We start from the raw sequence: 14,312 nt of genomic DNA, 5'->3' as shown, positions 1-14,312 counted from the left end.
TATATGCTTTTGGGATACTCAGAAATGTTTTCATTACTTATCTCTGCCTGAGGACAAAACCATGTAAAGAAGAGTACAGAATATAGAATTGTTTGTACTAAATGAGAACACACCATAAAGAAAGAATGGATAAGAAAATTAGGATATGTTAAAGAGTTTTGTTTCACCTCCAGTTCCGTTTCTGAAACTCAGATCCAATCCTAATGGATCTCTTTTAACTATGGCTCCTACTAATTCATAAGATTAATCATATGCCTAACGACACATCTCCAAAGTACTATTGATAGAAGAAAAAAGACAATAACAGCAAATCGGTACTGAAAATGGAGAAGAAAATACTTTTAGAGGTTGCTTGTTTTTAAGAATGGGGCATAAATAATAAGCTTAGCATTAAAATAAAATAACTTTGTTCAAATGCTACTTACAGCCTTCATAAATATCTGTTGGTATGTGGACAGCTGCATGCTGGTAAGATGTTTGCCGTCGGAAAACAGGATCTTCTTCAAATACTGGTCTGATTCTCTGGCTGCCAGATTCAGTGTCATTCTTTTCAGGCTTTTCAAAAGAAAGACATGTAAAGAGCAAAATATTACAAAGTATGCTAGCATTTGCCTCTATTTACATAAAAGACTCATAGCCTTTCTTCTGTAACTGTTTTGCATTTGTGTATTAACACACTCATCTGCTCCAAGTCCAGAAACATTTGTGTATACTTTAAGTTATAACTTACCCAATGCAACTTAGTGAAATGAAGAGCTGCAAAAGTAACACCCTAACACCTTACACAACTGAATTTCCTAAGTGCATGAAATCTTTACACCCATAATACAAAACAAATACATCACCTTTTATTACTTATAATAATTTGTACTGAATCTTAAATATAGATGCTGTATCTCTCATTATTTCCTTCAGTAGATTATATAGTAAATCACAAATATTGAAATGATGCCACTAATACACATTTCATAAATATGGTTTTGAGAAACAGTGTGCACACCCAGACAAAGAAGGGAAATTAAGTCTTCTTAGGACTGCTGATTGAAACAGGTTTTGTTCGTTTGCTTATTTTAATAATAAGTCTTGATGAAATCTCACGTACTCCCCTGGCTATAGCTGTCTGGGCAAAAAGGTTCCAAAATACCCAGGTGCTCACCACCACATGCCTGTCTTGGGTTCCCATCCTTTCTCACCTGTCTGCACCCCAGTTTCTTGATTCCTTCCAATTCACTTAGTCATTTGGACTGGTTTTTTTAAAATTTTGAAAAGTGAAGGCTATTTCTAACTAGCTACAAAAACTGCATGAAGTGTGGAAACCAAGGAGGTGGTAAAGACCAAAGGGGAGGTGGTAATGTCTTTAATTGGCTCAGCTGCAGCTGGAATAGGAGACATGAACAGACTGCCACTTAAATCAATACTGAATCAACCATGATACAAAATGATTACTCAGGCCAGCAACCGTAAGTAATTATAAGCTATTTTTAATACTATAGTCACCAGTTTTTGAAAGTGTGCTATGCTTGAAAAATAGTGCTGACAAAGAAACACCTGCTTCTGTCAATCAAGCAGCGTGTGCTGAGGTTATTCTTTATACACTACCACTGTGTCTACTACCCCCTGTCAAAGTATAGACAGCTAAATTTTACCTTACCCACAAAGTAATCTAATTAAACCATTATGTTTCCTCATCTGCATCATCACAGGGTTACAAACAAATGTCATACTAAATGTAGGTTCAAATGTTGCCTGAAGTAAGCAGCAGTCTCAGATGGGGTTTGAGGAGGTGGTTTCCTTTGGAAACACGAAAGGCAAAACTCATCTAACCAGTGACATCCATTGATTTCAACAACATAGCAGTGTTGAGCTCATCACCCTAGGCTGCCTTCATAGTCAATGTAGAGAAATGGGCATTGTTAGAATGCGATTCATCTCATCTCAATTAGACACCTATTTTTGCATAACATGAACCATGCCCTAGAAGAACTTCTTACTTTACATTGACTATAAAGGTAGCCCTTGGGCATCTAGATATAGAAACCTGCAACACAGCTCTCTAGAATTGGGTGAGATGATCTCACAATACAAGTCTATTAAACCTGGAATTAAAAAAAGGTCAGTACTACTTTTGACTGGTTTTATGCAGCATAGCTACTATATCTTATGCCAAAAAGTTAAACTTGTTACCAGGTACTTAACCCCACTCTGGTGGATAAGACAAAAGGGAAAGCCTAACAGTACTCAAAGTAAGGGATGGTCTCTTTTCTTTAAGCAATCTGTTACTAGTTAAAGTCCAGGTATATTGTGGCATTAAATAATCTAAATAAAATGTGTATATTATATAAAAACATTATTTTCCTTGGAATACCTAGGATCACATGTTGCCTTTTATTTTCACGTGTATGGTATTGTTTTCATTAATAGTTCTAGTGGACACAACAACCTCTGTTTCTGGAGGTTGCCAGAGGTCTTCTGAATATGTTACATTTGCATTTAGATGCTTCTAAGACAGTAACATTTCAGTTTTGTAATGTGAATTAGAAAAGCAGGAAATACTTGTACAATGCAGTTCGAAATACTTTGATTCAGTGTGCCACTCTCTTAAATCTGCCAGACAGTAAAATCACATATTGGGTCTGGCTGAGCCCCGTAGCAGACCTCATAGTGCTGTGCTTTTATTTGTAGCTAGAAAGGTGGTGCTAACACACCAGCGTTTTGGCTACCGCTGAGCGGGGCTCCCACAGCATCAAGACTGCCTCTCCAAACCCCCGCACCAAAGGGCAGTAGGCTGGCGGTGGGCAAGAGGCTGGGAGGGGACACAGACAGTGCAACTGACCCAAACTGAACAAAGAGTTATTCCATACCATATGATGTCATGCTCAGCAATATAAGCTAGGAGAAAGGGAAAAGGGAGGGAGGGTATTTGCTTATTATGGCATCTGTCTTCCAGAGCAATCACATGTACTGAGGTCTTGCTTCCCAGGAAGCAGCTGGACATTGCCTGCTGACGGGAAGTAGAGAAATAAATCTTTCCATTTTCCTTTGCTTCTGGGTGTGACCTTTGCTTTTTCTTATAAAACTGCCATTATCTTGACCCATGAGTCTTTTATCATCTTATTTTCTCCTTCCTGTTGTGCGAGGGAGGGGAGTGATAGAGTGGCTTGGTGAGCACCTGGCATTCAGCCAAGGTCAGTGCACCACAAACCATTATAACTTACTTTGAAGTGTGCAAACTGGAGCCAAGATCAGTAATAGTTTATGCATTCTATGATTTGAAATGACATGACATTATGATAGCTTCAGATAATGTAATTTGGCTCAATTTTAACATAGGTTTTTAGTGGGTTTTGGTTTTTTTGTTTGTTTGTTTTGGGGTTTTTTGTTTTTTCTACTTAATCACACAGGATTTTTTCACCTCCAGAACTGGAATGCTATACATTAAGCAAATTCTGGAGTTCTTTTCATAAGTTACTTCTTGGCTTCATGCTGCTCAAAATAATGAGTTTGTCTAATTCTGGAAATGCAATCTCAACAATCCTTCACATGAGAATATTTCTCCCTCGCTTGAAAGCCATTTGATTTAGAAAAACCCTAACACTCTTATTCCTGAAATTAGTACCAATGACTACAAACTCTCAATGCTTTCATAGAACACCTCAGAAAAAAACCTGGGACCATCAAGCCACATTATTACAATAAAACACCAGAATGAGTGGGTGTTGAAAGATTTCTCCAAGTAATCTTCCACAAGAAATATTTGGAAGTGAGCGGAGATGCTAAAAGGGAAAGGGGGTGAACCCAAAGGACCATTCTAGCAGGTCTTCCACAGAAGTTTTCATGCTACAGTATATTTAGATTTTTTGATTGAAATTCCTGAAGCATCCGAACATAAAGTTATCATGTTTCTTCTTGGTATTTCAATTTCATTCCAAGTAATAGATACTAGCTTTCAGCTTCTCCTATCACTCATCCCATGGAAGAAGCTTTACGCCTTCTGCCAAAATCCGATTAAATTTTGTTGAAACAGAGGGTTTAAACAATTATTGTGGTTTAACCCTGGCCGACAACCAAGCACCACACAGCCAGTTGCTCACTCCCCCTCACTCAGAGGGATGGAAAGGAGAATCAGAAAAGGAATGCAAAAGTCAAGGGTTGAGGTAAGAACCATTTAATAATTTAAACAGAATAAAGAGGTAAGAACAACAATAATAATAACAATAATACTAACAATAACAATAGCAGCAAAATGGAAAGGTGGGGGGAAAAAAAAAAAAGAGTAAAGCAAAAGCTGCGCACACAAAGAAAGCAAAGCAGAGTAAGGAATTCATTCACCACTTCCCATGGGCAGGCAGGTGTCCAACCATCCCCAGGGAAGCAGGGCTCCATCACGCCTAACAGTTACTTGGGAAGACAAACGCCATCATGCCAAATGTTCCCCCGTTCCTCCTTCTTCCCCCAGTTTATATACTCAGCATGATGTCATATGGTATGGAATACCTCTTTGGCCAGTTTAGGCCAGCTGTCCTGGCTGTGTCCCACCCCAATTTCCCGTGCCCCTCCAGCCCTCTCGCTGGCCAGGCCCAAGGAACCAGAGTCCTTGATTTAGTGTAAACATCACCCAGCAATAACCAAAACCATCAGTGTCCTTATCAACACTGTTCTCACATCAGAGCCAAAATACAGCACTGTACTAACTACTAAGAAGAAAATTAACTCTATCCCAGCTGAAACAGGGACAACAATCCACCTGAATGCCTTAAACTTTCAAACACAAAGTCTACTTCCCACATTTCTATTACAGCACCCACCAAAAAATTACCGAGATAAAGACCCAGTCTGTTATTCTTCCTACCAATATTCCATGATACCAAAACAAGAATATGAATTTTAAAAACTCTTTCCAGTTTAATTGATGCAGGGTAGCAGATCTACCGGAGCTACATAAAGTAACATAGAAGCTTTTTCATCACTGTTATTGAGTTTTCCCGGGCATATTTTGTGATGTACAACTCTGATTTTGAGAAAATATATCTATGTGCCCCAAAAAACCCAGACACACCAAATAACAAAACCCTTTAGAAGTTCCATGGTTTCCTTCACATGGGATTAATTTTGCTATTAAATCTGATGATGTCTAAACTCGTTCTGCATATGACAGGCAAGGGTTACAGGCAAATTAGCATGGCACTCAGTTAGATCACCACCTCCTGACCAGCCAGCCTGATGCTGTGCCAGGACTCACACATCCAATGTTTATAGTGAATCCTTACTGTAGAACATAAAAATTGTTTGGTTTTCATTTGCCAAATTTATGAATTTCAAGTAACCTACATGTAAATGGGGGGGGGGGGGGGGGAGATAAGAAAAGATTAAAAAGGGAAAGCTTATTATTATTAAGTATTTTACTCTGCTATTTCTATCAAAAGCCTGACAGATTGCAGCATTGGTTGGTACAGTTTTAATACCCAGCTAAACTTTGTTTTCAGGAAAGTAGCAAACCACATATTTTGAAGCATGTGAATACAATTAATATCCAACTCCAACCAATTTCTCTCTCAAGTCAGTAGCTGAAATGCAATCAATACTGGCACGGGGAAATCCCACAGGGGACAGTGGCTGAAGATTAATTTTCTATCTATTCAAACCTGGCCTTCACTTATCAAATTATATTGTTACCTACCACTGACAGTCAGCAAAATAACGCGCTCATTTCTCTGCAATGAATCTCTAGACCAATATCTCCCTCTCTTGTGAGGTGGATGAAATCCATTTCTCTTTTCAGTTCACATTTGTGGCATTTTAAGGCTTTTTTTTTTTAATAATAATAAATAGAGTATTTTTTCATGTGTCTACCATTCACCATCAGAATAAAGGGAAATTGATATAGCAGCTAAAATTCAGGTAAAGTGGCTTCTGTACCTGTTCTTTGTGATCTTGGCTAAATCACTTTTGGCATGACCTAAAATAAACTGGAGGTTACTTCGTCATTCTGTAAGCCAAATATATAGCAGAAATAATGCAACTTCTCTTTCAAGGGCTTCGTGAACATAAATTAATGTATGCACATGAGGTAAATGGCAGCTTTATGCCAAGAAGTATCACTACCAGATGCGTATAGAAAAGCAAACAGCCATTAAAATAAAATGAAACAAGGTCATTTCAAGAAACACGGACAGTTTAGCAGCCTGTTTCACTACAGCCGAATGTATCCTGACTCCTTTCCACAGCATTCAGTTACTTGTCATCATCATAGCCATAGGAAGACAAGCAGATTTTGTATCTCTGCTAGTAAGTTTTCATCTAGTTGAAAAGCACTGCTTACTGTAGAAATGAAAAATATTTTTTCCAGAAATATAAAACTTAATGGATTTTGCTTCTTGCAGCTGTTGAAAACTGAAGATCAGAAAACTGGTTTTAATTTTAAAAATATCATCAGTGAAACACACACAAGAAACCCCCACAACCAAACTAAAGCAAGCTTCAGTTGTTTTCTGAAAGCAGACTCTTTTCAGGAACAATGTTGAAGTTGCTCAACAGCATCAGGACAAAAGAATAAAAGGTAGCTTTCTTTTAATACCTGAACCAATATCCAGCAAGAAACAATGTCACTTGCCTGCTTTCATACTTGCATAAAATAGGAAGGAATCAGTTGCTAGTATTTTCCATTGCCCTAGTATCTAGGAACTGTGTTTTGCATAAAACTTTGCTGTCTCTATCAAAGCCATTTTAGAGAATGAATGCAGAGATGGAATTATAATTGTTATGGTTTTAGGGGCATCAAAATCCTTGCTCTGTCATTTGTCTTTCCTTGCAGATATGCAAAAGTTTTATATTTTCATCTCTGGCATTTTGCCCTTTGTTGATCTCTGAATATCTGTTGAAATTTCTGAATGTCAAATTTTAAGCATTTGAGTCTCACTTGACTATGCTTCTTTTAGTCTACTCCCAGATCTACTCTGTACAAATGAATGATATCATATATAAAATAAGCATAGAATTTTTCCTATGCTCAGTTCCTTACTCAAAATCAATTTTGCTGATTTGCTGGGTTTTCTTCTTCCCTAAGGAAAGTAATCCAATAGAACTATGTATGAAGCCCCTCCAGCACTACCTGTGGCCCCATTAAAAAGTTAAAGCTGGACCTGATGGGAAGAGTAAAATGAGACGTTGCTTGAAGCGCACGGCTCAACATGCCTGCAGCAAGCAAAAGGATGGTAACAGCTTTTCTAAGGACAAGATAGAAGTTAATTTTTAAAGGGCAGCTAGAAAGCACTTCTAATAGCCATAGCACATTCATTACATTTCAGATAATTACGTAAGTGCATTGCCTTCTGATAACTGTTTTTATTTCCTTGTCAATAGATGTGATTTTCCAGCTGTGGGAAAACTGCCAAGTGTGTTTACATGGTTCTGACAGAACTGCAAACAGTTTACTTTGTTTCTGTGTGTGTTGGTGGGAGATTCTCTCTTCATTCGGCTACACAACATTTTTAAGCAACATCCTTCTGTCTACTCTTAGGGACAAAATTCAACCAAAGGAGTTATAAATGAAGTAAGAATATAGCTGGCTCAGAACATAAATATGCTTGCTTTATCTGTTAGAAAACAGAGAGATGTTTAACAAAAATATATAAATATGTTCGTATATTTAAAGATATGAATACATATATATAGGGTCTGGGTAGCTTCAGATGTAGGGAGAGAGTTTTGTATTTGCCACTGTCAGTGTGTGACGCTCAAGGGCTGTTTATTTAAAATACATGCAAGCTGTTGTGCTTTTAGTGTTTCCATATGCTTCTAACATATCAGTTGGTTACTGTATGTCAGTAAGAAAATGAATGAAAATCTGGATTGAATATTTACATTAAAAAAATATTTCTTTTATAGCAGTTATTTCCAGCATTCGGCCAACTGAATTACTTTAGTATGTATCAAATATAGAGTCAAATTAATTAAAAAGCATTTATTTGCCTCTTAATCCATTTTTATGAATGCAAACTATCTTTTGTTGAAAACCATTTCTATACATCTAGTTACAGACTTGTCCCCATCTACTGTATACACAACTACATTATTTTTCATGGATGGTTTGAAACCCGCTTTATGCATTCATTTATCTGACTGACCTCCATGTCAGAAGGTTCACAGCTTTGATCAGAACTTCTAGATACCCACAAAATTATTATATATCCTAAACATAATACTGTTTTCTTCTTCTTTGGATCCCAACCTATTCACAAAATTCACTGAATCATTAGTTTGGTTTCATGAATAAATGAATCCTTGATGTAATTAATTTATCAAATGTAAGGACTTGGAAGCCTGGTGACAGACTTTAGCAGGGCCTGCAGTGTTAGGACAAGAGGTAATGGTTTTAAACTATGAAAGAGTAGATTCAGACTAGATATAAGGAAGACATTGTTTACAATGAGGGTGGTGAAACACTGGCATAGGTTGCCCATGCCCCATCCCTGGAAACATTCAGGGTCAGGTTGGACAGGGCTTTGAATGACCTGATCAAGTGGAAGGTGCCCCTGCTCATGGCAAGGGGGGCGAACTACATGACCTTTATAGGTCCGCTCCAACCCGAACTATTCTACGATTCTATGAAAATCTGGCTGTCTTGTAGCATTTGAGGGAATTACATTTTAGAGAAACGGATGAAAAGGATTGGGTTTTCCTTATTTCTTCAGGTGGAGAGAGTTTCAAAACAGAATACCAATCTTCTGGAAATCATCCTGTTTGAAAGAGTTGACATTTCATCTATAAGTAAGGGAATTATAGTTTCTTGTAAATAATAAAAATATTTTCTTAATTTTTAACAAAAAGGAACATTACCAAATTATAAGAGATCATTTGGCAAGAAGCTAAAAAAAACTATTAAAAATAGTAATAAAGGAATTAATGAAAACTATAACAACAACTATTTTGAATTTCTAATGATACCACCAATATTTTATTATCCATGTTGTGAAAAAAAAACACTAAAAGGATGGATACTATTTTAGTTTTGAATCATATCCACAGGACCTATCCTTGTATTTTGTAGCTATGGCTTGCAAATCATTAAATGAAACTTCTATACAATTCTGCAGGTAGAAAACAAAGACACAGCCTGTTTTTAAGAACATGATGAACAATTATGCAGTTAGAAAAGGTAGTCACCATATGACTGATCAAGTATTAAAGGAATTCTGTGGTAGGCTAGTGGTCCAAATGGGACAGAACATGGCAATATATCATATTAAAAATTCAAACCTGTTTAACTAATACTTTCCCCAGTGGAGCTGAACTACACACCTGCTCAGTTTTACTCTTTTAAACTGAAGATAAGAATTCAAATTTCGACAGGATTTACCAAATGGAATTTGTTCCACTTTGTAAGCCAAGATAATTCCTCCGTCTCCTTGATGTTTACTTGAAAACTAGAAGTATAAATTGCCTCAGTCAGTCTATTCCTGCAGCTAATGCCCACTGAGCTCAGGGAGACCACCTTCTTGCAATCACAGGCCCAAGGCAAACAAGCCACAATACGTGTGCCCCTGATTTGAGGTGGCAGAGACACTGTTCTGTAAGTATAAGGCCAAGGAAGTTAGATCAGGCAGCAGGGTGAGGCTGAAAATCAGTCACCTAATGGTATTAGTAGTTAACGCAATTTCTTTTAGAAACCTGTGCAATCAGCTTGTCTTTTTTAAAACCGACATGACATTGTAGTGAGTTAGAATTAGTATCTGTTGAAACCTTGATTTCTTATTTAATAATCAGAAAATAATTGAAGGTTATGGGTTTTTCTCATTACTACAGCTGACTTTCACAACAAAGCTGTGTAAAGTCTGCTGTAGTAACATCAGTAGGCAAAAAAAAAAATCATTTATCATTAACTACAAAGTCAGGTAAAATGAAATATGTATTTTAAATATTTAAGCATGTAAGACATATAAGACAAATTTATCTTCCTAAAGATCCATGTGACACTTCCCCACCCCCAAGTCATCAAGAACCTCTCCCAATCCCCGCAGTGTTTCAAGGATGATGGAGAGCTACCTCTACATGACATCAGCACCCTTGGATCCATCCCATGTGCCTCCATGGACTTGTTATTTGTCTGACTAGCTTCAGTGGTCCATAATTCTATCCCCTCCATTCCTGATGGTTCAGACAACATTCTCCATACCCCTCTGGGTTGTACATCCTGGTCATGAGTTCAGGATTCATGATGCGTAACTCCATCTTGAACATCCAAATTTGGTTCTCTTCTATAAGGGGCGATGGCCTGGGAAAACCCAGGGGTTCAGGACCAAGGTGTTCACCAAGAGTGATTTTCCTACCCACGCTTAGGTTATCATGTGTTGCAAAGAAATGCCTACGTCAGTACCAACTTTAATAGTGGCTTTACTGATTAAGATGATATCATTAGCCAACACTAGGAATACAGGGTCACATTAGAATAAAAGCATATCTTACTCAGATTTAAATGTTGTGAGCAATTCAGAAAAGCCCAACCTGTTATATTCATTGTTTACAAAAGTCCCACAGAATATTTGGTCATCTACAATTTCAAGACCAAAATGCACTCTAGATAATTTAGATTTTTCATACATCACCCAATTAAATTTCAAACTAGGAACTGTTCTACTATTCTTGAATAAATTACACTACCTACCTTTTACCACTCCCATATCTGATTAAAGATCATATCCCTCGAGAACGAGAAGTGTTAAATCATCTTAATGCTTCATTGGGAGTTAGTTATAATACCAACGGAATGTGAACATTTAATTAATTTGATTTTTTCGTCTCATGCAGTTGTCTTTGCCATGCTTTGCTAAGCCATCAACTGATCCTGTTTCACAGCACATTCTTATCTTCAGTCACACAGGTTAGGACCAGATTTCGTACATCCTGCAGCATACTAATTGGTCATTGCTCTTTCTTCTTAATTTTTACCATCTTCTGTGTCAATAACAATATTAGTAACTGTAAAGCCTTGCTTTGAAAAGAAGGTTGGACTACATGACCTTCAGAAGCCATCCTAATCCACTTTTTTTCTGTGATTCTCCGAGTTAACACTAACAGGGCTCAAAACACTATACAAGCATCACTCATTAATTCATGCTCACAAATATAATGCAGCTTTTCACTAATTAAATGCCAAATGTATCTAGATAGATAAAAGTGGTAGGTAACACTAACCATGCACTGACCTCTGGGATATGTATGGACCATAGACTTTCCCTGCAGAATAAATACCATATAATTCAAGTAAACTGCCATAAGACTATGTAACTTTTTTAAAAAAAAAAAATCCTAGTGTGATGAAATCCTAGCAATGCAGTAAATTAGAAGAATACAATTCACAGAGACTGAAAGAAATTTTAGGAGGCTGTTCTGCCCAAGAAGAGAAGCACACCAGAAGGAAAAAAAAAGAAAAAAAATGGTTTTAGGGTCTGAACAATATAGTTACACACTGGCTTAAAAGTTATTTGCAATATACACCATAAAGACAGCTGCAAAAGTAGCTTTAATTCACCTATTCATATATCAACAGTAAAACCTCTGAAAGACTTCAGTCACAAGACAAAAGCAGAAGCAGAGATGACCTTTCACATCCATGTGGGCAAGAAATGTTTCTGAAACTAAACCCCAGAGATTGCTTCCTACCCAGCCCTACTGAAGGCATGACTCAGGTGCAGAACTACAGCGTAAATGACCTTGCATAAAGTGAGAGGCTTCAGTTCTAAAGCTCTGCTGCTTTGCCATATTTACGGCAAGTACTGGAAACGATATGTTACTGAAGAGCACTGCAGGAAAGGATAACACTACATACAGTAAGAAAGCCTTATACTTCACAGAACAGACTGATCATCCCCTTTACTGACAAACACCTACAAATGAAATTAGATATGGTTGTATTCTTCAGTCTTTTTTTTCATCTATTCTAAAAACAAAACAAAACAAAACCCCAAAAAACCCCACCAAAACAAAACAAAAAACAGGGACAGAGCTGGTTGAGAATGGGTATGCAGAAAGGCCAGGGAAAGCAGACTGCATTGGGCAGTTCAGAAATGCTCTCATTTGCAGAGTCAGGGGTAGGGCAGGAACAGGCAAGGAAATGCATTTCAGATCATTTATACTGCAGTCAACTCCCTGAAAATCCCAAAACAGGGCAATGCATAGATTATTTCCTGTTTGGGGATATATTCAGAATCATAAACCACTCTGAAAGCATCTCCAGGAAAGCCGTTATGGTACTACGTCTCTGAGTAAAGCAGCATTTTATATAATCTGAGGAAAGCAAACCTACATATTAATATCCCAACCACCTAATGATAATTGTATACACTTCCCAGAATGCCTCCTTTCCCCCATATACAAATTGAATATTCAAGAAAATTTTGTAATTATGATATTTACTGATCTCAGCCATACTTAGATTAAGGGTTCATTTGGTCATTTACCTCAGCTGGTATATGAGTAAGCAGTAGATCAGAACCACAAAGGATACACTTATCAGCCCACTGTCTTTTTTTTTTTTTTTTTTTTTTTTTACTTGAAAAATATCACTCAAAGGTTTTGGTGATTTAGCTATCAAGTCTAAATATAATATTTTCATAAGATTTAGTAAGTACTCCATTCAGGATTCTTGATATGTGCCTACTTTCACCTTCAATCAATCACATGAAAACATCAAATTTAGTCATTCACTTTGGTTTGTACCACTTAAAAATCTCAATGTGACCCACACGTTTCAAAGTGACATCAAAACTCTCGTATAACATTGCTAACCGCAATTGGGCAACAAAGAGCTCACTGAAAATCACTACTTGAACATTCTATAACACGTTCAGTTTTTGGAGCTGCTTTCATTTACCAATAAACAATTACACTGCATTCACTGCAATTGTTGCCACTTTTGCATTTGATATTAGTAGGAAATGTCCTGAAGGAAGAAATTTTCCATTAAATTGGTGAATCACTAGCTTTAGGGCTGAATTCTGATCTTTGATGTGGCATAAACTTAGTCTCCATTGGGAGACTTCAAGCGCTGCTCTTTTGTGCAAATTTGCCTTCAAGGTAGGATTCTCTGCATTAAGAACATCCTCATCTTTTTTAGGACACTGACAAGTACAGTTATCACTCTTGCCATTATTATTTCATAACTCTGTTTCACAGGTAGGAGATAGCTTTGAGGCAGTTATATATTTCATTATCATGTATTTTTCATTGCAGCCTTGAACGTATATTCATTTGGGAGAAGACTCGCACAAATTTGAATAAAGGAATAGAAATCTGACACCTAGGTTTTTTTAATGGAAATAGTAACACACACACACAAAAAAAAAAAAAAAAAAAGGGCAAGAAGCCCTGCTCCCTGTGGCAACAGATCATTATAATTTCAATAAGAAGCTCAAAGGAATGCCTTTTTTCCCTACGGGTTGGACTCCAACTTGCCTATAATGCCTTGAAATGGAAAGACCTGACATGTTTCCCAGTGATATTTGGTAAAAGGCACACATTCCTCAGTGAAAAATGCAAAAAGTCTTGCTACTAAAACAGACAATGTCAATCATGCCCTCACTATCAGTTCCAATGCTCATTTTCCAAACAATGGCATCCAAGTCACACTCTTTGAAATTGGAACACTGGATTCCAGACATGAGAGAGGTAAGTGCACAGCAAAAACATTGGAGTACACATTTTCTTAAAAGACCTAGAAGTCAAGGTACCATGAAATTACAATAAATAAGAACAGTAAGTCCTCTTGTATAAAAAGGGTGAACAAGAGATGCAAGAAAAAACACACTTTTCCTTCTCCTCCCCATATACTAAAAATAAGATGCTTTCTGCTATCTTATAACAGGAATTTTCTACATCTTCACTGCAGCAAGTATATATTTTAACCATAAAAGTTTTTCTTGTTATACACTGCAGTGTGAGAGATACAACTCCTCGAAGCATAATTAAATTTGTCACATAAAAGATAAAAAACGAATCTACAATTTAAAGGCAATTCATTTTCAAACCTATCAATTCAAATGAAATTTTGCCAACATATGTACTGAAGTAAGTATGTTGTATGATATCTAAAACACGGCAACTTCAAAGGTTAAGATATCTGAATATATTATATACTTGAGAAACACAGGACAGAGGCTTGGAATACTCTCAGGAATCAAAACGTGCAACAAGCAGGAAGCATTTTCTGAAAACACAAATAGGTTAGGACTTCTATGGGAATCTAATTTTTCCCCCTTCATTTCACAAAATTTTAAATGCGTTATAGACTTAATTATTAATGCCATGTACTATGGGCC

General features: G+C 36.9%; 1 protein-coding gene across 12 annotated transcripts in view; it reads right to left on the bottom strand.

Moving 5' to 3' along the window:
• The window catches only part of CACNA2D1 (calcium voltage-gated channel auxiliary subunit alpha2delta 1), a 433,696-nt gene that overhangs the window by 180,299 nt on the left and 239,085 nt on the right, over positions 1 to 14,312 (bottom strand). For all 12 annotated transcript variants that reach the window (XR_003561824.2, XM_027811464.2, XM_055712038.1 and 9 more), the window contains exon 6: positions 426 to 555. Coding sequence is in view for 11 of the 12 variants with exons in the window: in XM_027811464.2 (XP_027667265.1) it covers positions 426 to 555 (130 nt within the window). In the remaining variant the exon portion in view is untranslated. The remainder of the gene's footprint in view (positions 1 to 425; positions 556 to 14,312) is intronic.

The sequence above is a fragment of the Falco cherrug genome, chromosome 5, assembly GCF_023634085.1.
Source record: "Falco cherrug isolate bFalChe1 chromosome 5, bFalChe1.pri, whole genome shotgun sequence".
NCBI classification, from domain to species: Eukaryota; Metazoa; Chordata; class Aves; order Falconiformes; family Falconidae; genus Falco; species Falco cherrug.
Note: the sequence above shows the minus strand (reverse complement) of the source record. Positions and strands in the feature narration are given on the sequence as shown.